Raw genomic sequence first — 26,085 nt, 5'->3', positions numbered from 1 at the left:
CTGACCAACTCAATGATGCTCGAACTAGACTCAGGAAGTTGCTCTGAGCTAGCTTGGATGGTCAAACACTTGGCTTTTGGAGTGTGGACCTCCATGTTGCTTTCATGTTTATCAGCTTCTTTCTGCCAATTCCTAACTTTTCCATTTAAATCATTCCCAATCAAACATTTGTATGGGATGTCCGCGCAGACAGCGAAGTCCCATAATCCTTCCCAGCCTTTGTACTTGATGGGTAAGGATACTTACAGGGGTTGGTATCGACGGGCCTATCCCCTTTAAATTTATCTCTGAAGAGGGATGTTGGTATCTCTGTGGGACCACTTCAGGACGTATAATACAGACATCCGACCCAGTGTCTCTCCATCCCTGCGTGTGTATCTCATCTATGACAATAGATTCTAAATAGTCTTCAGAGATTTCTCTTGAAAGGATAAATAAACATTGTTTTTCTTTTGGCCTCGCATCAGGGCTTCTAGACTTAACTTCAGGTTCCACTTCTTGTTCTATTGGAGCTCTATTTACAAAGAAAGTAGACCTGTCTTTCTTGATTAAGTTACATTGATATCTAAGATGCCCTGGCCTTCCACAATGGTAACATTTTATCTTTTCCTCAGGCCTGGCTTGGCCTGCAACTGCCTCATGCTTCCTATAGGCGGTGTTTTCTCCTGAACCTCCCCTTTGCATCTGTGTGCGTGCGTGAGGGTAAAACGTCGGCTTTAGAGGTTTTTTCTCTTTTGGTTCTTCCTCCTTCCTAAAACCTTCTTTCAAAGTAATTAGCCGGTCAATCATAACTGCAGCTTCGTTGGCTGTCTTTGGGTTTCGGTCTTGAATTAGCCATCTGTATTCTGAGGGAACTAGGTGAAAGAGCTGCTCCAGCTTCAATAGTTCTTTAAGTTGCAGAAAGGAATCTACTTCAGAAGTCCTCACCCAGCTGTCAAAGTATTGAGCTTGCTTTGAAGCAACTTGCGCAAAACTTTGGTGTCTGTCCCTCTTTAAAGTTCTGAACTTTAATCTGTAAAATTCAGGCGTCAACTGAAACTTTTGTTGTACCTGCAGTTTAAACATCTTATAATCTCTGTGAGTGTCTTCAGCCATATCACTATATATTTCTAGAAGCTTTCCACTAATTTGTGGCCTCAGATATAACATCCATTTGTCTTCACTCACTTCAAAATCTTTACAGCACCTTTCAAAGGATATAAGGAACTTTTCTATATCATCTTCCTTGTTATATCTGGGAAACCTTTTTAAAATTACATCAGGTGCTTCAGCTCTCAAATCCCCTTCTTGGGTATCAGCGTGAGGTTGAGAGTGTGTCAATCTTTGCTTCTCCAAATCTATTTCCATTCTCCTCAACTCTAATTTTGCCTGTCTGGCTCTCTCCTCAGCTTGTCTCTCTTTCTCTTTTTCCTCAACCTCCATCTTTTTCATTTCCAATTCTCTCTCTCTTTGCTTATCCTCCAATTTCTTCATCTCTAATTGATACTTGAGAGACATTTCAGACAAGGTTACTTGTTCTGAATCTGAGGAGGAAAGCTCTCCTGCCTCCTCTGCCAACTTTTTCTGTTTCCTGGTGGCCATTTCCAGACAAGTTTTACCTCAGCCCTTTTACCTAAAGCTGATCTCCGGCACCAAACTAACTTTTGCCAAACGAATTTCAGGCACTGAATCATTTCTTGTTACACGTATCCTAGGCACTGAATCAGTTTTTGTTACACGTATCCCACCGCTTGCCGCCAAAATGTGAAGACTTGATGTGATGACAGGGATGGAATCTTTTTGGATCCCACCTCTGCCACCAAATTGCGAAGGATTCAACTTCTACCTCTATGTATCCTACTTTTCAATGTTGTCGCTGCCACCACCTTTGAAAGATGCTTTGCTCAAATAATAAGCAACATTTGAAGAAACAGTAACTTGTTTATTTATAGCACAAAGCTTGATGGTTGCAAGAATGTTATATCTTAAGTTGAACAATGTTACTTCTGTACAGTAAGTGTTGCAAGACTTCTCAATAGTTTCACTGAGCTTAGTATGGTATCAGCTTTATATTACTTGTTTCTTTCAGTTAGGAATACTGTCCTTCTTGAACTTAGTTGACCTGTACCCGATCAAACTTGGATTGGGGAGTTTAACTGGTTAACCCTAGTCTTCCTTGACTTAGGGATGCAGCCTCAGCTCTTTAGTTATCTTCTACTAAAGGCTCAGCAACTTTAATTTTAGCCCTTCTCCGCTAAAACTCTCTAGCTGCTCAACTTCCTCCCACAATCTCTTTTTTTCGATCACCCTCCTTTCTCACTGAACAGAACCAACTGCTCTGCTCAACCGACAAACTCCAACTGCCCAATTCCAACTGCTAAATTTTGAATTCTAAGGCTTCCACCAGCAAGGTGAAGCCACGCCCCTCTTCCTGGCCATGCCTTAGAGGCTCCCAGCTTCTGTATAAGAATAGCTGAAATATATAACCTTAAACAGTCAACCTAAACATAGCAATCATGAATAAAACACAATGATCATGACATCTTTACAATGGGGTTTTCGCCGGTTCAGCAAGAGCCGGAGTCTCTTCACCTGCAGGATGTTGATGTTTGCCCTCAAGAATTCAGCCAAACAGGCCTTGGGCAGAACTCCCCCCCGTTTCCCAGAAAATAATCTTATTCCAGAGAAAGGGGAAACAGAGAAGCTCAACGGAGGAGTTTACGCATTGCTGCCAGAAATCAAGCTGATTAGGCTTGCTTCCCTTGGGAAATTCTAAGGAGTCACACATCTGGACAGAGTTGGGTTTCGCTTCTCGTTCTCTAGGGAAAGACTTCTGTTGGCGGGAAAACGAGACCCAATATAGGTGGTTGGCGCGAAGAATTCTTTGCGGAGTCAATTGATCAGCTTCAGGAGAGAGATCGTGTGTGGACTTCGTACCCCAGTTCCTTGCTTCTCGGATCAAGTTTTCGAGCCTTGCCTAGCCTTGCAGTTTTACCACGGACCCTGCTCCACGCTCATGTTTTGCCTTTGTTTCCAGTTATGAATCTAGCCAAGAATCAAGTTTAATTCCAGCCTTGTTGTCAAGCTTCATTGAACTCTAGGACTCTGCTATTTCCCCACACTATTGCTTGGCAAAGTGTGTGTTTCGGTCAAGTGGATTAAAACTTTGAACTCTAATATCTTATATTGGACAATACATTTTTGGACTATATTTGACCTCTTTTGAAAGGTCTGCTTCTGAACTATATTCTTCACTTGTTTTTATTGCTTTTATATATTTCTTTAATAAAGATATTAGATAGAGATTGGCCTCTGCGTATGGTTATTGGTGCTCTGCTGCCAGGGTTCTGACAGTTTGACTCCGCCACCCTAAGCACCAAATAACCTAAGGCCAGAATGTCTACAGGAACCGGAGCGGAAGCTCAACCACCCAGTTACACCATTTCCCAGGAAGAATTCAATAGGATCCGAGACACACTCCGTACACAGGAGGGAGAAATACGGGGCTTGAAGGAACGTGGAGCCCGACTCCCTGCCCTAGCGCTACCAACCAAGTTTTCTGGAGAAGCCTCCAAGGTTCATGTCTTCCGTCGCCAATGTCAGGCGTACTTAGAAGCCCGCCAAGCCGAGTTTCCCCAAGAAGATGACAAGGTGGCGTGGATCTTCAGTCTCCTAGATGGGCCAGCGGCCACTTGGGCGACGGCGTTGTACGATGCGGGTTCCACGCATCTGAACGCCGCGCAAAATTTCTTGAACCACCTTAGAAAGACCTGGGGGATCGAGGATGACGAGGAGGCGGCCGGCCATAAACTCCGGCGCCTCTTCCAAGGGGACAGGCCGTTGTCCCGGTACATAGCCGAGTTCCGGGTGCTGGCTCAGAACACCGGCTGGAACGATATAGCCCTCAGAGGACAGTTTCGCGAGGGCCTCAACATCGAGATGCAGGAAGAAATCTCTAAGGTGGACCGCCCAGGGACTCTTGAAAGACTCATCAACCAGTGTTTACGGGCTGAAGTCCTGCTTGCCAACAAAAAAAAATGGCTCCGAGGCCAGAGTGGAAGAGCTGGAGTAAAGCCCCCCACTTCTACCAGTGTTCAGCCCCGTCCAATATGGAGAACCCCACCGCCAGCCCCAAACCCCATGGGAAGCGAGGAAGAGCCGATGCGTATGGTTATTGGTGCTCTGCTGCCAGGGTTCTGACACTGTCTGAACTGAATAAATTAGATTGGCATTATTCACAAGGTTTTCTCCATTGTTCAGATGAAGATTGATTGCCTAGAACAACTCAATTTGCAAAGGAACATCTTTAATAAAATATAAAGCAAATAGATTTCCTTACTCAACATCCCCTACATTTGGTTATGATCTATGCCATAACAATTACACAACTGTTCCTAATACCATCAGTTAAGTTTGCCCTGAAAGTAGTATTTTTTAGCCTTTGCTCTGCAAAAATCATCACCCCATCCCAAAGTTCAGGAAAAGAGACATAACTATATTGAATGGATGAGTGAATTCTGGTTAGGTGAAAAAGAAGTAAAAGAACAAAAGAAAATCTCATGATGAACTGTATAAAGGATGTGGGGAGTCCTTTTGATACCATCTTCCAAAAAGAGCCACACATAAGACGGGCTTTGATAATTTCCTTTTACTAATGAGACGTCCATCGGTCAGTACCTGTAAGATAAACATTTTATGAGTAAAAACATATGTGTATGCAATTTAGTATATTAATAAGGGCAAAATTAATTGCTTATATCTTTGATACAGCCATGTGAAATCAGCTGCTTTCGTCTTGTCTTTGGCAAAAGAAGACAGCTAAAATATCTAATAAGATTTTTTAAAAATGAATAAAATAAAACTAGATACCTGTGCTAATATTTAAAGCCACTTACCTGAAATTCTCCTGGAGCCAGTTGAGTCTCAGTGAGCAAGACTTCTGGGAATACGTAACTAGTGTTGAATGTGCCACTGAGAGAAAAGGAGTCAAAACTTGTCTGAGCTGTATCTACTCGTTGCCCACATGATTTCACATCTGTGCTATTACACTTCAGAAGTGTACATATCTAGGGAAAGAGAGAGAGGAGGAAGACAATAATCATGGGTCACAGAAACAGGAAAATCATTTCATGTTCATAGAATGGGGAAAATGCATTTCTTGTATGTTGGTGGCACTGGGATTTAGAACAGTCCTAAACTAAGATTATAAGGTTGTTGATTGATTGGGAAACAATTTCATCTCCTGTTTCAGCCAAAAACACACCCAACAGGGTTTACATAAGCTGAAGAAATGCAAGACATTCATGCTCATAGCAATATTATCTAAAACAGGGCTTCTTAAACATTTTCCACTCACATCCCCTTTTGACCTTTATTTGCCAGTGTGAGTTTCTGCCAGAGCCTGATCCCAGAAGGGCAGTTGGTTCTCGCAGAAGCAGAGGAAGCAGGAGGACATTTTTGCTCCCTGGCTACAGGTAGGATTTGGCTAAGATTTGGCTAAGATTTTAAACTGAGTTTGGGCTTGGCTCCTGTGATCAAAGTCTAACTGTTGTGTGACTGTTGTGTTGAAAGAGAGCCAGGTACTTAAGTTGATTGACAGCAGGCATTGTCCCCTGTTAATTGAGTTTCTGGGAAAGCTTTATTTGCCAGTGTGAGTTTCTGCCAGAGCCTGATCCCAGAAGGGCAGTTGGTTCTCGCAGAAGCAGAGGAAGCAGGAGGACATTTTTGCTCCCTGGCTACAGGTAGGATTTGGCTAAGATTTGGCTAAGATTTTAAACTGAGTTTGGGCTTGGCTCCTGTGGTCAAAGTCTAACTGTTGTGTGACTGTTGTGTTGAAAGAGAGCCAGGTACTTAAGTTGATTGACAGCAGGCATTGTCCCCTGTTAATTGAGTTTCTGGGAAAGCTTTATTGGGAAAAGGCACCTTTACTAACTATCCTTTGCAGTACATACAGGAAACAAAGCAACATAAACAAATACACATAGACGTGGTTTGTTGCAGTCTGCACATAAAGTGCGTGCATATTACTTAACTGTACAAAGATCCCACTTGGCCACCACGCTCACCAAGAGATGCAACAAAAGCAAAACATTCCCATCACATGCACCAGCTGTGGCATGTTCCGCTTTTTCACACAAAAACTAGACAACTACATCTGCTCCAAATGCAAACAGATGACTCTGATGGAGCAGAGGATCCAACAGCTCGAGCACCGTATTAAGACCCTTAAGGACATTCAGGCACTCGAGCTCTTCTTGGACACTGCACAACACGCTGCTGTAGATCAGCAGCCTGCATCACACCAACACCACCAAGACCATGATCAGGAACCTTATGGGGAGATCAACTCAAAGGTAGACAACCCTCAGGCTTGGAAGGAGGTCACCCATAGAAGGAGACGCAGGACCAGGCAGCCTCCACAGAACTCCTCTGCTCAGCTGCATTTACACAACAGATTTGAAATTCTTACATCATTAACATACAATCAGGAAACACATCTTGTGGAGGACCACAGTTTCTTAGATACCACTCAGTGGACCATCCTGGATCAATGCGCAGGGGATAGCCCTGACAGGGACAGTGCATCACCACAGTCACACTTATGTAATCATGCAAATGCTCCATCCCCAATCATAGACCAGGAGCAACAGGAACATCCTTGGGAGAGTAATGGGCTCTCGGATGTATCTCAATGGATTGTCATTGATGAATGCACTGGGGATGTTGAGGAGGAGGACAACACTTTACACCTACATGATTCACTTCAACAGGAACACTCTTCAGGGGACATACACACTGTCTTGCACAAAAGGGACCCTGTCAATCCTCAAAGGAAACAGGTCTTGGTAGTAGGTGACTCCCTCCTTAGAGGAACGGAAGCCATCATTTCCAGACCGGATGGGATGGCTCGAGAAACATGCTGCCTCCCGGGGGCAAAAATACACCATATCACTCAGAGGCTCAGCAGGCTCCTAAAGCCCCATCACCCTCCCCACCTTATGTTGATTCATGTAGGTACCAATGACACCGCTAGGCATACTTTTCAAAAGATCACAAATGATTTTCGAGCTCTAGGAACAAAGCTAAAACTGTATAATGTACATGTGATCTTTTCATCCCTCCTCCCTGTTGTAGGACATGGCTCTACAAGGGCCGGAAAAATAGTACAGGTCAATAACTGGCTCAGAAAATGGTGTCAAGAGGAGCATTTTGGCTTCCTTGACCATGGTCTACTCTTCCAAGAGGATGGACTACTGGCAAGCGATGGGGTGCATCTCACACAAGTAGGAAAACATCTTTTTGCACACAGACTCACAAACCTCATCAGGCGCACTTTAAACTAAATCCACTGGGGGAGGGGAACAACAGCCTGGCGAACACTATATTACCCACGACCACAGGGAACCGCCGTAAGGCTAAACGGAGGGCTGCACAAACACAGCAAGGACCAAGTACAGAGAGCACAATAATCCCAAATAAACAGTTCGAGGGGAGGTCACAGGGGCTTACATGTCTTTACACTAATGCTCAGAGCATGGGAAATAAGCAAGACGAACTCCAACTCCTAGCACAGCACCACACATACGATGTCATAGGCATCACTGAAACCTGGTGGGATGACTCCCATCACTGGAATTTAACCATTGAGGGCTATAACCTCTTTCACATAAATAGAACAAAGGGGAGAGGAGGGGGAGTAGCTTTATATGTCAAAAACAGTTACGTTGCAGAAGAAATGCAAGACTGTAATCCGGGAAACCAGCTTGAAAGCATCTGGATAAGAATCAAGGGAACCGGGACTCAAAAAGATCTTGTCGTGGGTGTCTACTACAGACCTCCGAGTCAGGATGAAGGACTTGATGAAGCCTTCTGTCAACAGCTGACCAAACAGGCACAAAGAAGAGATATAGTAGTCATGGGCGATTTCAATTATCCCGATATCTGCTGGAAAACAAACTCAGCCAAGAGTACAAAGTCCAACAAATTCCTCACTTGCCTTGCAGATAATTTTATGGTCCAGAAGGTAGAAGAGGCAACAAGGGGATCAGCAACTCTTGATCTAATCTTAACAAATGTGGAAGACCTGATCAATACAGTTGAAGTGGTTGGATCCTTAGGGGCAAGTGACCATGTGCTCCTGCAGTTTGCAATACAAAGGAATGCTGAAACTAAGACAAGTCAAACACGCATTCTGGACTTTAAGAGAGCTGACTTCCAAAAAATGAAGGAATTACTGAGCGGCATTCCATGGACGCCGATATTAAAAAACAAGGGAGTTAAGGATGGATGGGAGTTTTTCAAAAGTGAAATACTCAAGGCGCAAATGCAAACAGTGCCAACAAAGAAGAAAAATAAGACAAGTGCAAAGAAGCCAGAATGGATGTCCAAAGAACTTCTAACTGAGCTAAAGCTCAAAAGTGACATGCACAAGAAGTGGAAAAGGGGAGAAATCACCAAAGAAGAATTCAAACGTATAGCCAACTCCTGTAGGGAAAAGGTTCGCAAGGCTAAAGCGCAAAATGAGCTCAGGCTTGCCAGGGACATAAAAAACAACAAAAAAGGTTTTTTTGCTTATGTTGGTAGAAAAAGGAAGAAAAAGGAGGCGATAGGGCCACTGCAAGGAGTAGATGGGGTGATGGTGACAGGGGATAGGGAAAAGGCAGAACTGCTTAATGCCTTCTTTGCCTCGGTCTTCTCACAAAAAGAAAGCCATCTTCAACCTCAGCAACATGGAATGGACGAAGGATTGGGGGAAATCCAACCCCAAATAGGGAAACAAGTTGTCCAGGAACACCTGGCCACTCTAAACGAATTCAAGTCCCCAGGGCCAGATCAGCTACATCCAAGAGTATTGAAGGAACTAGCGGAAGTTATTTCAGAACCACTGGCAATCATCTTCGAGAGTTCTTGGAGAACAGGAGAAGTCCCAGCAGATTGGAGGAGGGCGAATGTGGTCCCTATCTTCAAGAAGGGAAAAAAGAACGACCCAAACAATTACCGTCCGGTCAGCCTCACATCAATACCAGGCAAGATTCTGGAAAAGATCATTAAGGAAGTGGTCTGCAAACACTTAGAAACAAATGCGGTCATTGCTAATAGTCAACACGGATTTACCAAAAACAAGTCATGCCAGACTAATCTGATCTCTTTTTTCGATAGAGTTACGAGTTGGGTCGATACAGGGAATGCCGTGGATGTAACATATCTAGATTTCAGTAAGGCCTTCGACAAAGTCCCCCACGACCTTTTGGCAAACAAACTAGTAAAATGTGGGCTAGACAAAACTACGGTTAGGTGGATCTGTAATTGGCTAAGCGAACGAACCCAAAGGGTGCTCACCAATGCGTCGTCTTCATCATGGAAAGAAGTGACAAGTGGAGTGCCGCAGGGCTCCGTCCTGGGCCCGGTTCTGTTCAACATCTTTATTAACGACTTAGACGAAGGGTTAGAAGGCACGATCATCAAGTTTGCAGATGACACCAAACTCGGAGGGATAGCTAACACTCCAGAAGACAGGAGCAGAATTCAAAACGATCTTGACAGACTAGAGAGATGGGCCGAAACTAACAAAATGAAGTTCAACAGGGACAAATGCAAGATACTTCACTTCGGCAGAAAAAATGGAAATCAAAGATACAGAATGGGGGACGCCTGGCTTGACAGCAGTGTGTGCGAAAAAGATCTTGGAGTCCTCGTGGACAACAAGTTAAACATGAGCCTACAATGTGATGCGGCAGCTAAAAAAGCCAATGGGATTTTGGCCTGCATCAATAGGGGAATAACGTCTAGATCCAGGGAAGTCATGCTCCCCCTCTATTCTGCCTTGGTCAGACCACACCTGGAATACTGTGTCCAGTTTTGGGCACCGCAGATGAAGGGAGATGCTGACAAGCTGGAAAGCGTCCAGAGGAGGGCAACTAAAATGATTAAGGGTCTGGAGAACAAGCCCTATGAGGAGCGGCTTAAAGAGCTGGGCATGTTTAGCCTGCAGAAGAGAAGGCTGAGAGGAGACATGATAGCCATGTACAAATATGTGAGGGGAAGTCATAGGGAGGAGGGAGCAAGCTTATTTTCTGCTGCCCTGCAGACTAGGACACGGAACAATGGCTTCAAACTACAGGAAAGGAGATTCCACCTGAACATCAGGAAGAACTTCCTCACTGTGAGGGCTGTTCGGCAGTGGAACTCTCTCCCCCGGGCCGTGGTGGAGGCTCCTTCTTTGGAGGCTTTTAAGCAGAGGCTGGATGGCCATCTGTCGGGGGTGCTTTGAATGCGATTTCCTGCTTCTTAGCGGGGGGTTGGACTAGATGGCCCTTGAGGTCTCTTCCAACTCTACTATTCTATGATTCTATGATTCTATGATTCTATGACCTACAGTAGAATCTCACTTATCCAACGTAAACGGGGCAGCAGAATGTTGGATAAGCGAATACGTTGGATAATAAGGAGAGATTAAGGAAAAGCCTATTAAACATCAAATTAGGTTATGATTTTACAAATTAAGCATCAAAACATCATGTTATACAACAAATCTGACAGAAAAAGTAGTTCAATACACAGTAATGCTATGTTGTAATTACGGTATTTACGAATTTAGCACCAAAATATCACGATATATTGAAAACATTGACTACAAAAATGCGTTGGATAATCCAGAACGTTGGATAAGTAAGATTCTACTGTATATATTTTTTCATGAACCCCTTCCACATGATAAATTTTTACATGACCCCAGATATATAGGTATATAAAATAGGTATAAAAATCAAACTTCTACTGATAACAAATCAACATTTGCTAAAACAGCCAATTTCCCTTTTTATGAAGTACAGTTAAAGCATTTTCTTCAGAATCTACTGTAAACACAGACTCATATAAATGTCTAAAACAATGTGAGGTTCTGAATTTTTTTTTGCAGAGGGATGCCAACATTGAACTAAGGATACCCCATTTAGGTCAGGACTCGGAGTTTAAGAAGCAGTGATCTAAAAGACACAACATAATGTAAAAATGGACCGTAGAGACAAAAGGAAAGCAATCAAAGATAGGCATCAATTTTTAAGTTTACATAATTTTTACCTTTTTCTTTTATTCACCCCTCTAGGTTCTCCAGCGGAACTCTATGGCCAACTGGAAGCTGAACATAGATTTGTACTGGAGAACTTACAAATACCTAGAGGAATGTTCTCTCTAGGAATTTCTGCCTTCCAGCATGACTTAATGGTCAGCTTCCAGTAAATATTGACCATAGAGTCATGTTGGAGAACCTAGATATTTCTAAAAGAACACAATAATCAAATACATTAATAAACAAATCTGCAAATGTGATGAGCTGACTGCATAAACCAAATAGTGTTGGGTTTTTTATACAGAGAGAAGACAGTATCCTGTTTTTCAGGGAAGAACAGCAGATCCCATAGCGAAAAATCAAGGTGGAGTGTGCCTAAAGCCAACAATGCTAGTTCTGCACAGGAGGCAGAAAATTCTCACAAGCATCTCTATCTAGCCCTGGCACTGCAAAATGAAATGTTTAAAATTACTACCGGTTCCTTGTCTTTCCATGATCTGCTGCCTGAGCTAGCTGACTCAAGACGCAACAGTACAAATCCATTCCTTAGTTATTTTGCCACTGTGAAAGTACAATTTTTTTGTATCATAGCAACGGTTTTTGGAGTTCTTCCATATCAGAGCAAAGCTTAGATGCATTACTGCAAAAGCAATTGTCTGTGATGTATTACTTTCAGGTTTCCTAGACGAATGATGTTCCATACAATTCCTTTACCTGCAAATAATATTCTCCTTCAATTATATGAAGTCCATCAAAAGCCCCCAGTGCATAAATTTCATCTTCTAGTTTTTCAGTCATCTTGTAACTCAGGTGGCAGCAGAGGCCCTTATGGCACACAGTATAGTTTCCAGCTTCTTGGGATAGTTCTGTGAAAGTGAAATTATCAAAATAGATGTTTGCATTGAACACCTGGCTCCTTGGGGAGAAGTGCTTGATGCTTGAAGCATATAAGCTCCAATTAACAGGAGGAGGATATGTGGGGGAAAGGCGTGGGTGGACATCAAGATCAGCAAGCAGGAGTTTGCCATGCTTTGTTTCCATATCGAAATGATATGCTTTGGGACCATCAGGTGCAAAGATACCACTCCCTGTGGGTGACAAAAGAGATTGAGAAGAGATCAGGTTTTGGTACTTATTTTTTAAGATTGTGATGGTGGGATTTACAGTCGAATCCATCTGGAAAGCCACTTATTCCTCACTTCTGCCCTGAGCTCAGACAAGATTCTGGACCACAGTGCCCAGAATTCGCCCACCGGCATGGCAATGTTAACTGCAGTATTCTATTACCTCTAATCTAAAAAGTAATTTTAAAATTTAAAATGTACAATTATAGTGCTACATTGCAATTTTAATTGACATGGTTCCATCTTATGGAGTTGCAGTTTTAGGAGGGACATTTAAAATTATCACCAAGCTACAAAATCTGGGACTTCATAGAAATAAGAGAACTATACTCATATGGTTTGGATGAAGCCCTAATTGGCACTAAAATATAAAAATACTAACTACCAGTTAACTCTGCCATTAATCTGAACCCAAAGAAAGAGATAGAGAGTACGTATGTCAGAAGAATAGTGGATAAAATTAACAAGGGAGTAATTTATCCAGACTACTCACAATAAGTGTGGTTTACCACATGCTGCAGGGAAGGAAGAAGCCACTGCAGAAAGAAGAGTAAGAGTGCATCTACATAGTAGAAATAATATAGTTTGGTACCATTCCATGCTATGGAATCTTGGGTGCTGTAGTTTTACAAGGTCTTTAGTCTTCCCTGTCTCACCAAACTACAACTCCCATAATTCCATAACATTGGCCATGGTGGTAAACTGGTGTCAAAATGCTTTAATTGTACTGCATAGATGCACCTTGAGATGGTATTAATAGCACTGCCCTCATTTGGACGTCTTCACATGGGGCATTTTAGCTCCGTTTCGCCACTTTGTTTCGCAGCAAGGACAGGCCCTACCATGATCCTTCACATGATGCATGGCAAACCCCATCCACATTCCTCCCAAAGTGGAGGGGACGCTCCAAAAGGTGCTTCCTCCACCATTATGGGGAGGAAAGTGTATTTTGGGTAGCTTTAACGGAGCTACCTGCACTTTCTTCCCCCTTTCAGTCAAAAGCTTGGGAGTTCAAAGCCTGGGTTGGGGCATGAGTGCCCAGCCTTCAGCCCAGCTCACTGCCCACCTAAGCAGTTAAAAAACAGCTGTGAGTAGACAAATTAGGTACCACTTAAGCAGTGAGGTATTTTTATGGCACCATAAAAAGGAAGTATCAGAAGTTCCTGTTGGTCAAAGAAAGGAGCAAGTCTGTGATCATGGGCTCTTCGATATGGAGGATGGAGTGATAGCACCCCCCTGTGGCCAGAGTCGAGCACAACCTCCAGGATGCTGAAAAATGGAAATGTTTATAAATACCTCTATCTGTTGTTTGTATTGTTGTATAACAGCATAGATGAATTGCCATATATGTGTTCTGTGCATTGGATGAATTGCCATATATGTGTTCTGTGCATTGGATGAATTGCCATATATGTGTTCTGTGATCTGCCCTAAGTCCCCTTCGGGGTGAGAAGGGCGGAATATAAATGCTGCAAATAATAGTAAACAAATAAAAGGCAACGGGATAACGCACGTTGCCATGCGTTGCTGCCCTTTTCCCCATCTGAAATGATAGAAGTAGATAATAACAGCTACATTAAATGTGAAATGTAACAGCTTGTATATTTTGTTTTATTCTTTTCCTCACCATAAAAAGGACAGGAACTTTATTGTTCTTGTTATGTTATCATCAATTTGGAACTCCCAAATTAGTTCCCAGGATTTTCTGTTAAAATGGGGACAAAATTTGACATGAAATCTACGAGTTAAATATGTTTCCCTCAGTGCCTTTCTGTCCCTACATGCCTTCTAGCCTTACCTACAGAGTAAACTGAGATTCCAATTACCAGTAATATCGAACATGGGCTTGTGAATATTAGCTGCCAGGAGGTTGATGCGCATCCCCATAGCCCAGGCAGAATAGTACTGAACAGCAGACAAAAGTGGCAGAGTGTTCATCCAAGCAGTTGGGAAGAGGACAGTGTCCACCTTGAACTTTTCCACAAGCGATACAGCAGGTTCACGAAAATTAAGCATGTCAGCACAAGTGAAAACACCAAACTTCCCAAAGGGTGTGTTGAAGTTAACAAACTGTGGATCCTTGGCATAGTTATAGTAGATTTCAGATGCAAAAAGGTTGTACTGTTAATAAGATAAAGAGGGGAGAGACAATGGGAAGAAAATCAGGCAACAAAGATAGGATAAACAGTTTTTGATGGAATATGTCATCTATGCTATTTTTCCACAGAGTTTTTATACTGTTACTAGCTGTGCCTGGCCATGCGTTGCTGTGGTGTTGTCTGGTGTTGTTGTTGAGAACTTGTTGAGGCAGTGGTGGCATTGAATGTCTGTTGTATGGTTGTCTTTATGTTTAGTATGCACTTGGTTGTTTGTGTACTGTGAAAGTGGTGAGGGTAGAGGGGGTCTATGTCCCTGTGTAGTATTGTATAGTATTTATACGTTGTCCATGTGTTGTGAATGCTTGGATTGTGTCCTGCTGCATAGTAGAAAGGGTTGGGCTGGATGGCCCTTAGGGGTCTCTCTAAACTCTTGGATTCTATGCTTCTATTATTATTATTATTATTATTATTATTATTATTATTATTATTATTATTATCTTCTTCTTCTTCTTCATCATCATCATCATCATCATTATTATGTAGAGGTTGGATGGCCATCTGTCAGGAGTGCTTGGATTGTGTCCTCCTGCATGGTAGATGGAAGTTGATCTGGATGATCCTTAGGGGTCACTCCAAACCTTAGGATTGTATGATGATGTTGTTATTATTATTATTATTAGTAGTAGTAGTATTAGTATTGAGAGGCTGGGTGCCCATCTGTTGGGAGTGCTTGGCTTGTGTCCTGGATGGCAGAATTGGGTTGGCCTGGATGGCCTTTAGGGGTGTCTCCTAACTGTCTGATGCTATGATTCGATGTGTATTATTATTGTGCAGATATTGGATGGCCATCTGTCAGGAGTGATTGGATTGTGTCCTCCTGCATGATATAAGAAATTTGAACTGGATGATCCTTAGGGGTATCTGCTAACCTTAGAATTGTATGATATTCTTCTTCTTCTTCTTCTTCTTCTTCTTCTTCTTCTTCTTATTATTATTATTATTATTATTATTATTATTATTATTATTATTATTATTGAGAGGCTGTCTGACCATCTGTTGGGAGTGCTTGGATTGTATCATCCAATGGCAGAGTTGGCTTGGACTGGATGGCCTTTAGGGGTCTCTCCTAACCTTATGATTGTATGATCTTCTTCTTCTTCTTCTTCTTCTTCTTATTATTATTATTATTATTATTATTATTATTATTATTATTATTATTGAGAAGCTGGGTGGCCACCTGTTGGGCGTGCTTGGATTGTGTCCTCCATGGCAGAATTGGGTTGGATTAGATTACCACAGTAATTATTTCATATTACAGTAGAATCTCACTTATCCAACATTCGCTTATACAGTGTTCTGGATTATCCAATGCAGTCTGCCTTTAGTAGTCAATGTTTTTGTAGTCAATGTTTTAAATTCATTGTGATATTTTGGTGCTAAATTTGTAAATACAGTAATTACTACATAGCATTACTGCGCATGAAACTACTTTTTCTGTCCAATTTGTTGTATAACATGATGTTTGGTGCTTAATTTGTATAATCATTACCTAATTTGATGTTTAATAGGCTTTTTCTGAATCCTTTCTTATTATCCAACATATTCACTTATCCAGCGTTCTGCCAGCCTGTTTATGTTGGATAAGTGAGATTCTACTGTATATTTATAATCTTATATTATCTGCTTAGAACTGGATTATATGAGGCCCCTTCTTCACAGCTGGATAAAATGCACACTGAAGTGGATTATATGGCAGTGTGGAGTCAAGATAAACCAGTGCCAAGCAGATAATATAAGATTATAAATGGGTAATATAGCTGTGTGGAAGGGCCTTGAGTCTACACTGCCATATAATCCAGTGCAAATTAGATAATCTGTGGAAGAGGCCTAAGTGAGGCCTAACTGTGCCTGTCCCCTGGGCTGAGTAGGTTGCTAGGAGACCAAGTGGACGGAACTTAGACTTCTAACTGGCAGCAATTGGATAAAAACAATTATTCCTCTCCCACTAATTAGGACTTTATTTTTCTTTTCTTTTTGTTGTATCAACCTAGAGCCGTGGATGATGGGTTGTGTTGTCAAATTTCGAGGTTGGGGGGCCTGTAGTTTTGTTGTTTTGTCCACTGCCCTGATGCCATCACTCTTTTATATATAGAGATTCTTATATATATATATATTCTATATATATAGATTGCTTACTCTCTGAGGCCTTGATATTTCTGAGGCACTGAAGCAGATTTATGGACTTTTAAAGGACTGTTTATGACTACTGATCTCTGTAAGCAATCAGAGGGACTATTGTAAATACCACTGCTCTGTTTACCTCTCAAAGTTAGTAAAGTTCCTGTGTTATGTGTTCTACAATTCTGAGTGGTGCGTCATTACCCTGCAGAGTGACTTTGGGTTCACAGGCACACATAAGCATTTCCATTTCACATATACAATCCCCAACAGTCATATGGCCCAGCAGATGCTGTTGGACTGCAGCTCCCAGGTTGTCTGTTCTTCCCTATTAATAACTTTTCCCCATCTTGGCCACATTTGGGTGTTACCTGGTCACACATCTCCCATTTTTCACTTCTGAAATATATATAAAGTTTGATATAATTGTTACCTTGTGATAACGTGCCACAAATTTTCCTTCTGAATCATATACCACATTTGTGTTATATTGATAACGTCCATCACTGGGGCACTGCGGGTCGCTGGAGTTACACGGTTTCTTGTCCCCCATGTTAGCAACCACATAGATGGAGTAGTTTCTTGCCATACAGCTGAGTCTCTCCTGTACTTGTGCTGAGCCAAACCTAATATTATGAAGGTTTGAATAACCAAAACTAATAAATGAATAGAGGGGAAACAAAGGAATTCAAAATTTGGCAAGTTAAGGAAAACTGCATATCTATTAGTCTGAAAAAGGGTGGAAACAGGAAGAAAAGAAATGAAAGACCAGAAAGATAGAAATGCTGGTTGATTTGGCAAGACTGAAATATAATTTCTAAAGATGGCAATTTCATGAATGGCAAAACATCTTGAGGTAACCAGAGGAAACCTCACAAAAACAATGAAGCTGTGCCACATTATAGTTTTTTGAAAAAATCTGTTGATGGGCTATTTCACACTGTGGTCCAGTGTGCCATTTACTATGTGTCAGGAATGGGCAATCTCTGGTCAATAGACTGAATGCAACACCCCACAGAGGTTCCTTGTAAATTCATCAGTTATGTCCCCTCTCCTAATGCTAAGCATTTTTCTATGGGTATCCACCAGACAACAAGCCCAGGATAATTCAGTCATGACACTAAAAGGGCACAATAGTGCTATAACTATGTAGTCTGAAAGGGATGTAAACCTATACCTGTACAAGGATATCATTTTTTGGAAGCTGGTCACTTGTCTGCACCGTTTTCTTAGGCTACCTCTCCTAGCTTATAAGGCAAATATCTTTTTCACATGGGTTGCCTTGGCCAAGTTGTGATGACAGGAATGTTCAGTTGCTGAGAGAACCATGCAGAATACATGATGAAATAAACAATTATCTACTGTATAAACCTTATTATCTACACCAATAAAAGGATTACAGTGAGAATTAATGATATACGGGATGGAGGAGCTGAAATCGAGCTACTCATTCTGACTAAGAATTCTAATGCAAATATTTGTATCACTTCGGCAATAACAAACCATGCCAGCTGTTCTTTTAAAGGGAGTTAAGTAACAACCTTTAGCAAAGCTAACAAAGGGATGGGCAAAGTGTAAACTGCGGACTTCATGTACCCCCCGTGGCCAATTCTGAAGCAATATTAGAAGGTCAATGCAGCCCCCTAGCTTCCCACAGTTTGATTTAATACCTGTTTTCTAAAACTTCAATTTGTTTTCCTTGACCTTTCAGCAGATTATACTAAAACATCTACTTTAGACCCATTGTCTCTTCAAGGCGCTAGCCAATGGTCCATCCTCCAGATGTAGCTGGACTGCAACTTTTATATCTCTTAGCGAGCATGCATAGTGGTGATTAAAGCTGGAAGCTATAATTAAACATCATCTGGAGGGCTGCACTTTTTGTTGCTGTTTTTGTTGTGTGCCTTCAAGTCATTTCTGACTTATGGTGATCCCATCCAGAGGGTTTTAATGGCAACCTTTGTTCAGAGAGGGTTTGCCTTTTGTCTTCCTCAGAGGCTAAGAGTGAGTAACTTGCCCAAAGTCACCCACTTAGATTTTACGGCATGAATTGTTATTGAGTCCTCCTAGGAATGATAAAGGCTGCCTGCAATCCTTGCTACACACAGTTACTGCCACCTAGGGGGGAAATTGAGGAAAATTGGTTTATTATTTTTTACAAGGTGCACATTTCAGAATGCTCAAACTTTGAAGATTTCATCATACCTGCTTTATTCAATATTACTATTACAGAAAATCTACATATGCTCCTAAACATATTTACATAGAAACAAATATCAATGTTCATTGTTCAGTGTTACCAGATGCCTTCTGATAACTTTTATTAAAACTTTTATTTGATAGCAATGGGAGCCAACAATGGATGGTATAGTGGTTTGTGTTATGATATTGAATTATCATATTGAAAAACAAGGGTATGAATCCCTTCTGAAAAACACTCAAATAAAATGCAAGAAAGAAATTACAGAATGCTTATTTTGTAACATCAACAGCATTCTGCATTTTTTCCTATTTAATTAAAAACACCACCATGTACGTAGGTGGCTGACACATTATTATGCTTGCTTTCTACTGGCTCAATGTACACAATTTTTTTACACTTAAAATTATTTAAATATTTAAAATATTTAAAATATTCCTGCTATTCTAATAGTGAATTTATTATAACAACAACATTTTATTATGGTCCAAAGACCCCTTTTCTCCATAGTTGTACAAGGTATACTGTTGTGGTTTAGTCTGATGATAAATGGGGATTTTGGGTTTTGCAGGCTGACCAGAGCAATGATGAAGAGAGAAATCTCGAAGGCTCTGATGCTGGGAATGCTGAATTGTCTGATGCTGGAAATGTTGAAATGTCAGTGGGGCCGCAGGCTAGCGAGGAAACAGAAACTAATGATAAGGATGACCTTTTCCAGGAGTTCGAACATCAACAAGTTCCAGGTGTTTCCGGACGTGACTCAGAGGAGTCTCCCTTAGATAGAGATTACTTACTTACTTAGGCGATCCCTCGTAGTTCGAGGACGATAGTCTTCCATCCTTGGTATCTTGGGGGTGGGTTCTTAGGTGGCTGAAGAGACCTATTCTTGACCCGCATATTCTCCCGCAGTGAGGACATCGGTTTCCAGGTGGAAGGCGGTCCCGGTCGGGGTTGGCTTGACGCTCTTTCCTCTTGGCACATTTCTCCCTTAAGCCCTCCGTTAGTGCCTCTTCGATAGAGATACAAGGTTAAGATTAAAGGTTCACCCCAGACGCTCCCTTAGAATACCTGGCAAACGCATGGGAATTCGAGGGCAGAGAAATGCCTTTTTGGCTTGTAAACATGGGTAAATGCAGGGGAAACAGAGAGATTTCAGATGAAGCAACGTTGATTCTTGGAAGCACATCTCCTGCCTTGTCTTATGGGAAAGGATTCTTGTTTATGTTCATGCCTGGAAACTGTGTTTTGGATTTTACTCTGAAGTTCACGGTGCTTTGTTTTCAGGACTAATTTCCTATATTAGAAACTTGGATTTATATTCTGCAAATTGCTTTTACTGCAATTGCTTTTGCTTTTAAAAGCAATTGCTTTTAAGCAATTATATTATATTGCTTTTATTGACTGCCATTGCATTTGGAAGTTTGCTTTCTTTACAGCTTTTTATTCAGACTTTGCTATCTTTTACCAATAAACCTAGCCTGCTATGCCGGAGTGTGTGTTAAGAGCAAGGTGAACCAGTGCTGAGGTGCAACATATACAAGGTTAGTAAAGTTAACAATCGCCAACTGGTTAAATACATTGTTGGATAAAAATTTACAACAGTTAAAACTGCTTAGAATACAGGGTTTAAATTGCTTGATGCCGTACATGATGGCTAAAAACATAGATTAAAAACTACAAAGGTTCCAGCATGTTTCAACCTGTGTCTAAAATTGAGAATTGTCTAATCCTGGTTGCCATGGAAAGAAACTTGGTACTGCCAAGGTCACATGGGGAAGATCGTTACCAAGTAGAAACTTCACATAAAGTTTCACTGGACTAGCTGGTAAGTTTCTCAGTAGTAAAAATATTCCTGATTAAAGTTCCTTTATCTGTGTATATAAACTACATACACATATCTTCAGTTCATGTACTTATAGTGTATAAGTGAATTGTTTATACTTGGGTCACATCTCTAAGATACCGCTTTATGTACATACAGTATATGAAAATACGGTTATTCCAAAATCCACTAAAATAAAATAAATTCAAAAGCCAAAGCATTTTTGGACCTAATCCTCACATATAAGAAATACCCAACCTGTATTCACAGAAGAAACAACAACAACAACAACAAAAACAACAACAACAAAAACAACGATGTATTCAAAGAAGGAGCAAACATCACAATGCATTAACAATGATTATTACATGGTGGAATCTAGCTGCCTTGGATCCCAAAATGAAAGAAAGGCAGGTCATAAATTCAGTTCAATATCTCCATTCTGTTCTTCCACTGGAAATAAATGTAAACATTTCACCCTGTGTGGTCCCAGATGAAGCTATTTTAATACAATTACCCTGTATCATCCAAGGCATTTAACTGCCTTGTGTTTTCCTATTACTTTTAATATTTTTCACATTTTACAAAAATGTTTTACTAGAAAAGACAGAACAAGCTGGACAACCCAGCGGAAATGTTAGATAAGGAGTAGCACAGTCAACATTACATAGTTCTGGGAAGAAACCCATTTATGTTTTGCCTTGATGAAGAGAAGCGGAAAAATACCTTCCAGGCTCAATGCATGGATTCCAGTTGACTTGAGGATCTGGTATATTCTCAAGATAAGAATATATTGAATCTCTTGTGAATACCCAGCCAAAGACTCCATCTTCAGGTGTCACAATGATGTGAGCTCCCTAGAAAAAGATATATTTTTATATACATTCAACTCTAGGATGAATCCTATTGTTTAAAAGGCGTCATGCAAAGTGATGGGGCAGTACCTGCTCAGCAGCTGTTTTGATGGCTCCTTCTAAGATGTCTAGATTTTTGTTCATCAGCTTCAAGGCATCTTCTCGAGAGACAAGTGCTGTTGTAGCTCCTGAGAGTATAACAGCATGCTCATAGACAGCAGCAATGTAGGTATCTAAGGCAGAGGTCTGAAGTATATTGCCAGTCAACAAGAGAGTGCAAGCAGCAAGTTGAAAGGCAACCATACTTACCAAGTGAGCCTATTACTTGTAATGAGGAAAACCAGGAGGTTGCTGAGACTGATACACTCAGTAATAAGTTGTTTGGGGAAATCCCATTTCATAACAAGTCCAAGGTATGAGAGCACAGTATTGTGAAACAGTCAAATGATTGCCACATAGAGGAAACCAGACTTTATACTTTGCTTTCTATTCAGTAAATATTGTATGGTATTTGTACTTAGTAACATTAAGATTGCGCATGGATAGGTATGCATGCACATTATTTGTAAAGTGCTGTTTGTTAACCTAAAAGAAGATATAACAAACCTACACACACACACATTTAAAGCATATTTATTGAGCTATGTGGAAAGCCAGCAAATGCTTAAGCTGAGCACTTTGAGGCGTATTTGAATGGCTAGATGACACTTGATAAAGTTTAGTTCCTGAAATTATGGTGGTTGGTTTTGCTCAGTTAATACACGAGTGACAGAATGTCTGAGAACACCCTGAATGTTCCAAAGAACTCAATGCCCAAACACTTGAAAGGCCTGAAGCCAAGAATAGCAAATACATTCATTTGCAAACCAGAACACCAAGCCATAACTATTTCTACTGGAATCTACAAACAGGAAGGTCGTTTTGGGAGGCACATTATTTGTTCTTGTAGCCCAGAGACAGGTATAAAAACATAAAGCAGGTTTACTGCACCACCTCCCCCGGTATCTCAAAGTCCACCCAATTCTTTGCCTCATGTGAGTAATCAAATACTAGTTTTTTTCTTATCAGAGCAAGTAGAAGTGCCACATTCATTCCTTTCAAAAGCGGATCACTGTTTTCACCTCTTGATAGCCAGGCCTTCTCAGGAATCACTGTGAAGTACGGGCCCTTCTTTCACTCCCATTATTGTGAATTGCTATCAACTTCAAATTATGGCTGCCCTATCGGGGCCCCTGGTGGCACAGTGTGTTAAAGCACTGAGCTGCTGAACTTGGGGACCGAAAGATCCCAGGTTCAAATCCTGGGAGCGGAATGAGCGCCCGCTGTTAGCCCCAGCTCCTGCCAACCTAGCAGTTAGAAAACATGCAAATGTGAGTAGATCAATAGGTACCGCTCCAGCGGGAAGGCAACGGCGCTCCATGCAGTCATGCCGGCCACATGACCTTGGAGGTGTCTATGGACAACGCCGGCTCTTCGGCTTAGAAATGGAGATGAGCACCAACCCCCAGAGTCAGACATGACTGGACTTAACATCAGGGGAAAACCTTTACCTTTACCTTACTATGAATGAGACCAACCTGATTAGGTTTTGCAGACTCCGGACCCATGGTTTCCTTTACATGGTCCATCCTTATGGAATACAGTCTCCCTATTTTCCTACTATTGAATAATGGTTTATCATAATAGAGGCAAATTATGACAGCCTCAATTTAATCACTTCGGCTTCTAGAGAGAGCTCAGGCTTCATGTTCTCTAAGACCCATTTATTTGTCTTTTTAGCAGTACACAATATCCATGGAAGTATTTTCCAGCAGCATTTCCTCTTCCTATTAGTTTTCTTCATTGCTCAGTTTTCACAACCATACATAGAAATTGAGAATATAATGGTGAAAACTATCCTGATGTCAATTATACATATTCACACTTGAGGATCTTTTCTTTCCTTCATTGCTGTGCTTCTAAGACCAAGGACTTAATCAGACGAGCAGCAGAGAAGCAGAGAAAAGTGAGAGTAGGGTTGGGAAGAGTGGGGACCTGTCTTGTTGTGGTTTGTTCAGTGTGTGCAGTCCAAAAGATTAGCCTCATTGTTTGTTCAAAGATGAACAACTCAAAATAGAAGAATGCAAAACTCAAATTTACTCTTTTATAAGCAGAAGTTCAAGAAAACAGTGACTTCAACACAAACCAATAATACAGTCACAATTCTTCTGAGTATTACACTCACATAAAGTCCATGCATTTAATTCATACAAATTTTCCAGTAGAAAATATGTCTTTCAATGTTCCTTCCTTGGACGTGGAAACAAACTTGCCAGCATCAAATGGGCTGCAAGTCAGAAGCTTATGTTGAGTAGCAAGGATTCAGCAAGCCCAGAAGTAAACATTCAGTAAACCCAAAATCATAGAACAAAGACTCCCCAGTTAACACCCCTTTGGGAGTAGCCCAAACTGATTGACCTTAATTATTCAGTTTGTAGCTTGTAATTAATTAGGGCAAATCATTTTCTTTTAACACACACACCCGGTAGTGATCCCACAGGAACTTAACCATGTAGCTTATGTCTTATCCTGCTTTCTCCTGGCAAAGTCCATCATCAGATATGGCTAGCCATTCCACAACCTTTCCCCATCGTCTTCTTCCTGCTTCTCTGAAATGGGAGTCTGGTAATATCTGATTCCTGAAAATGGAGTCTTCTCTCGGTTTTAGTACACTGGCAAGATGGATTCCCATGGGCGGCTATCAGAAGTTGCTGTGCATCATGGAATGGCTTTCGTGGGACTCTGTTTTGCCAGAGTGCTAAAACAGAGAGAAAAGAAGGGAAACATCTATGTGCAGAGGTCCCTAGTCTTCTTGATTTCCGACTCTCTATTCTGAGCCAAGGAATGGAAAACTTTCAACTATTTCAGTGTCTTCATCTCTACTTTAAAATCATGTAAACCAATATTTTTGTTTTCTTGATGTTCATCTATAAACCTGCATTTGTACTTTCTTCCTTGACATTCTTCAGTAATCATTCCAAGTCCTTGTTATTTTCTGCTTTTATCCAGCCACACAAATAATGGTTTTAATTAGCAATATGGTTAATATAAATATGTTAATTGTTATTTTTCTAGTAAATAATGATGCTGGATGGCCATACGTTGGAGGTGCTTTGATTATGTGTTCCTGCATGGCAGAATGTGATTGGATTGGATGGCCCTTGTGGTCTCTTCCTATTTTACGATACCATGAACATAGAAATAAAATTATTTTTATAAATGATAGTGTTCCATTCTTTATTTTAAATTAGTAAGCAAATAATGTTATGACATTAAAATGTTCAGTGTAATATTCTTTGAAAAGTATGAACGAAATATACTCCTTAAGAAACTGAACCTGCAGATTTATTTAGTACTGGCTCTATTTGTGCTGTTAAAGTACAAAAGCAGAGAATTATATAACATATTTCACAGTGCACAATTTTTCTCTCTCCATCTTCTATCTTTGCCAGTTTCAGATGTAACCACCAGTTCAAATAGTTTATTGCAGAAATATTTTTGAAGGCATTTTTTCTGATAATGGAGAGGCGCATTACAGTTCCAGGATCCAGAGGTCATAATGGATCATTGTAAAAAGGATGGCCACATGTAAATATTTATTACTCTTTGTTTGTGCGTTAGGCTTCTAAATATGCCACCAGATGTCGGGTTTCATCCTGGAATGGTAAACATTTCCAGCTACGTTTCACTTGATAATAGATGAGTTCTTTCTTGTTCTGTGGCCAACAGGTTTTCGTGACTGGATTTATGCAACAAAAAAAAGAGAGAGAAGGCTTTAAATGTTTTCAGCACATATAATACTGCTGAATGAAGAGAGGAGAAAATATGAAACCACTAAGTCTGAAATTAAACAGTAAATACTTTCTATTTTAGCAATTCAGAGCAAATACAATTATGTTTCCACCGCCACTTCCCATAGCAGTCTCCTCCCTTCTTTCCTTCTCCCTTATTTGCTCTTTTTGTCATCAGTTTACGATTTATCTTTCTGGCTTTAATCATAGATATCTTATTGACACTGTGAAACAATTGGACTTGATATCAGAGTTGTTTGTAAACCAAGCAACACAACTTATCACAGCTAGGAAGGCTGAGACATCGAGGCCAAACTATATAATGCCTTATTGACAGGGAAAATCTCTTTCTCCACTCCTTCCTTTGAAGAAAGTATTTGGCCTTAGAAAGATTTTGTTAGTGGTGCCAGTGACAGTTTCCTTCTTGGGGAAAATAGTAGTTGAGGCAGAAGAATGAACATTAAAGATAAATCAGTCACAATGGTCCCAATTTTCTCCCCCATCCCTTCTTTTAAAAGGAAAAGTGACATATTCAATGCAAGTGGATATTTCAATGTGATGCTCAGTTCAGTGGTGTTCGCAGAAGGAGAAGACCATCAAAATAGTTGCTAATGAAACAATAAAAAGGCTGAATAGTATCATATTTTTAAAAATAACTTGTTTCACTGATTTGATTACAGAAAACCAGTAGGAACATTTCTGAAAGACTGGGAGGTTTTGTTTTTTGTTTTTTTTGTGGGGTTTTTTTGTTTGTTTTTTGCAGAATCATGGAAATAAAGTTGGGAGTAGCAACCTTCTACAAACCTCCTATACTAGTTATTTGTTATGTGGATACTTGAGATGGCTTACTATATTGTATGTATATATTGGTATGCAGTTTTCCCTTAACTCTATGTTGTTTGAGGTTGTGGGAGGGACTACAGACCATGTG

General features: G+C 40.8%; 2 protein-coding genes across 4 annotated transcripts in view; both read right to left on the bottom strand.

Annotated features, from left to right (window-relative positions):
- Positions 1 to 4,268: 4,268 nt before the first annotated feature.
- On the bottom strand, positions 4,269 to 21,740 carry LOC100553191 (pantetheinase). Of its 3 annotated transcripts, XM_062978510.1 has the most exons (8): positions 21,634 to 21,740; positions 21,415 to 21,512; positions 21,197 to 21,327; positions 16,882 to 17,104; positions 13,998 to 14,292; positions 11,762 to 12,135; positions 4,875 to 5,045; positions 4,269 to 4,656 (listed from the first exon to the last, which is right to left on the bottom strand). In XM_062978510.1, the coding sequence occupies exons 2-8, from the start codon at positions 21,466 to 21,468 to the stop codon at positions 4,537 to 4,539; spliced, it is 1,368 nt and encodes a 455-aa protein (XP_062834580.1). In that variant the 5' UTR covers positions 21,469 to 21,512; positions 21,634 to 21,740; the 3' UTR covers positions 4,269 to 4,536. The 3 variants fall into 3 exon arrangements, with proteins under 3 accessions (XP_062834580.1, XP_062834575.1, XP_062834577.1); XM_062978505.1 differs by having other exon boundaries at positions 21,415 to 21,707; XM_062978507.1 differs by having other exon boundaries at positions 16,882 to 17,074; positions 21,415 to 21,705.
- A 1,697-nt stretch (positions 21,741 to 23,437) lies between these two features.
- The window catches only part of slc18b1 (solute carrier family 18 member B1), a 44,261-nt gene continuing 41,613 nt past the window's right edge, over positions 23,438 to 26,085 (bottom strand). Inside the window, exon 15 of the mRNA XM_062978524.1 lies at positions 23,438 to 25,102. Within this exon, the coding sequence (XP_062834594.1) occupies positions 25,042 to 25,102 (61 nt within the window). The 3' untranslated portion in view covers positions 23,438 to 25,041. The remainder of the gene's footprint in view (positions 25,103 to 26,085) is intronic.

Source organism: Anolis carolinensis, chromosome 1 (assembly GCF_035594765.1).
Source record: "Anolis carolinensis isolate JA03-04 chromosome 1, rAnoCar3.1.pri, whole genome shotgun sequence".
NCBI classification, from domain to species: domain Eukaryota; kingdom Metazoa; phylum Chordata; class Lepidosauria; order Squamata; family Dactyloidae; genus Anolis; species Anolis carolinensis.
This window is presented reverse-complemented; position numbering and strand designations above follow the sequence as displayed.

Coding starts and splice junctions, on each gene's coding strand:
- LOC100553191 (XM_062978505.1), bottom strand. CDS start 21,627: ATGGTTGCCTTTCAACTTGCTGCTTGCACTCTCTTGTTGACTGGCAAT. Junction 5,046..11,761: donor AAGGAGAATATTATTTGCAG/GTAAAGGAATTG, acceptor CTCTTTCCCTAG/ATATGTACACTTCTGAAGTG. Junction 4,657..4,874: donor TGGCTCCAGGAGAATTTCAG/GTAAGTGGCTTT, acceptor TTTATCTTACAG/GTACTGACCGATGGACGTCT.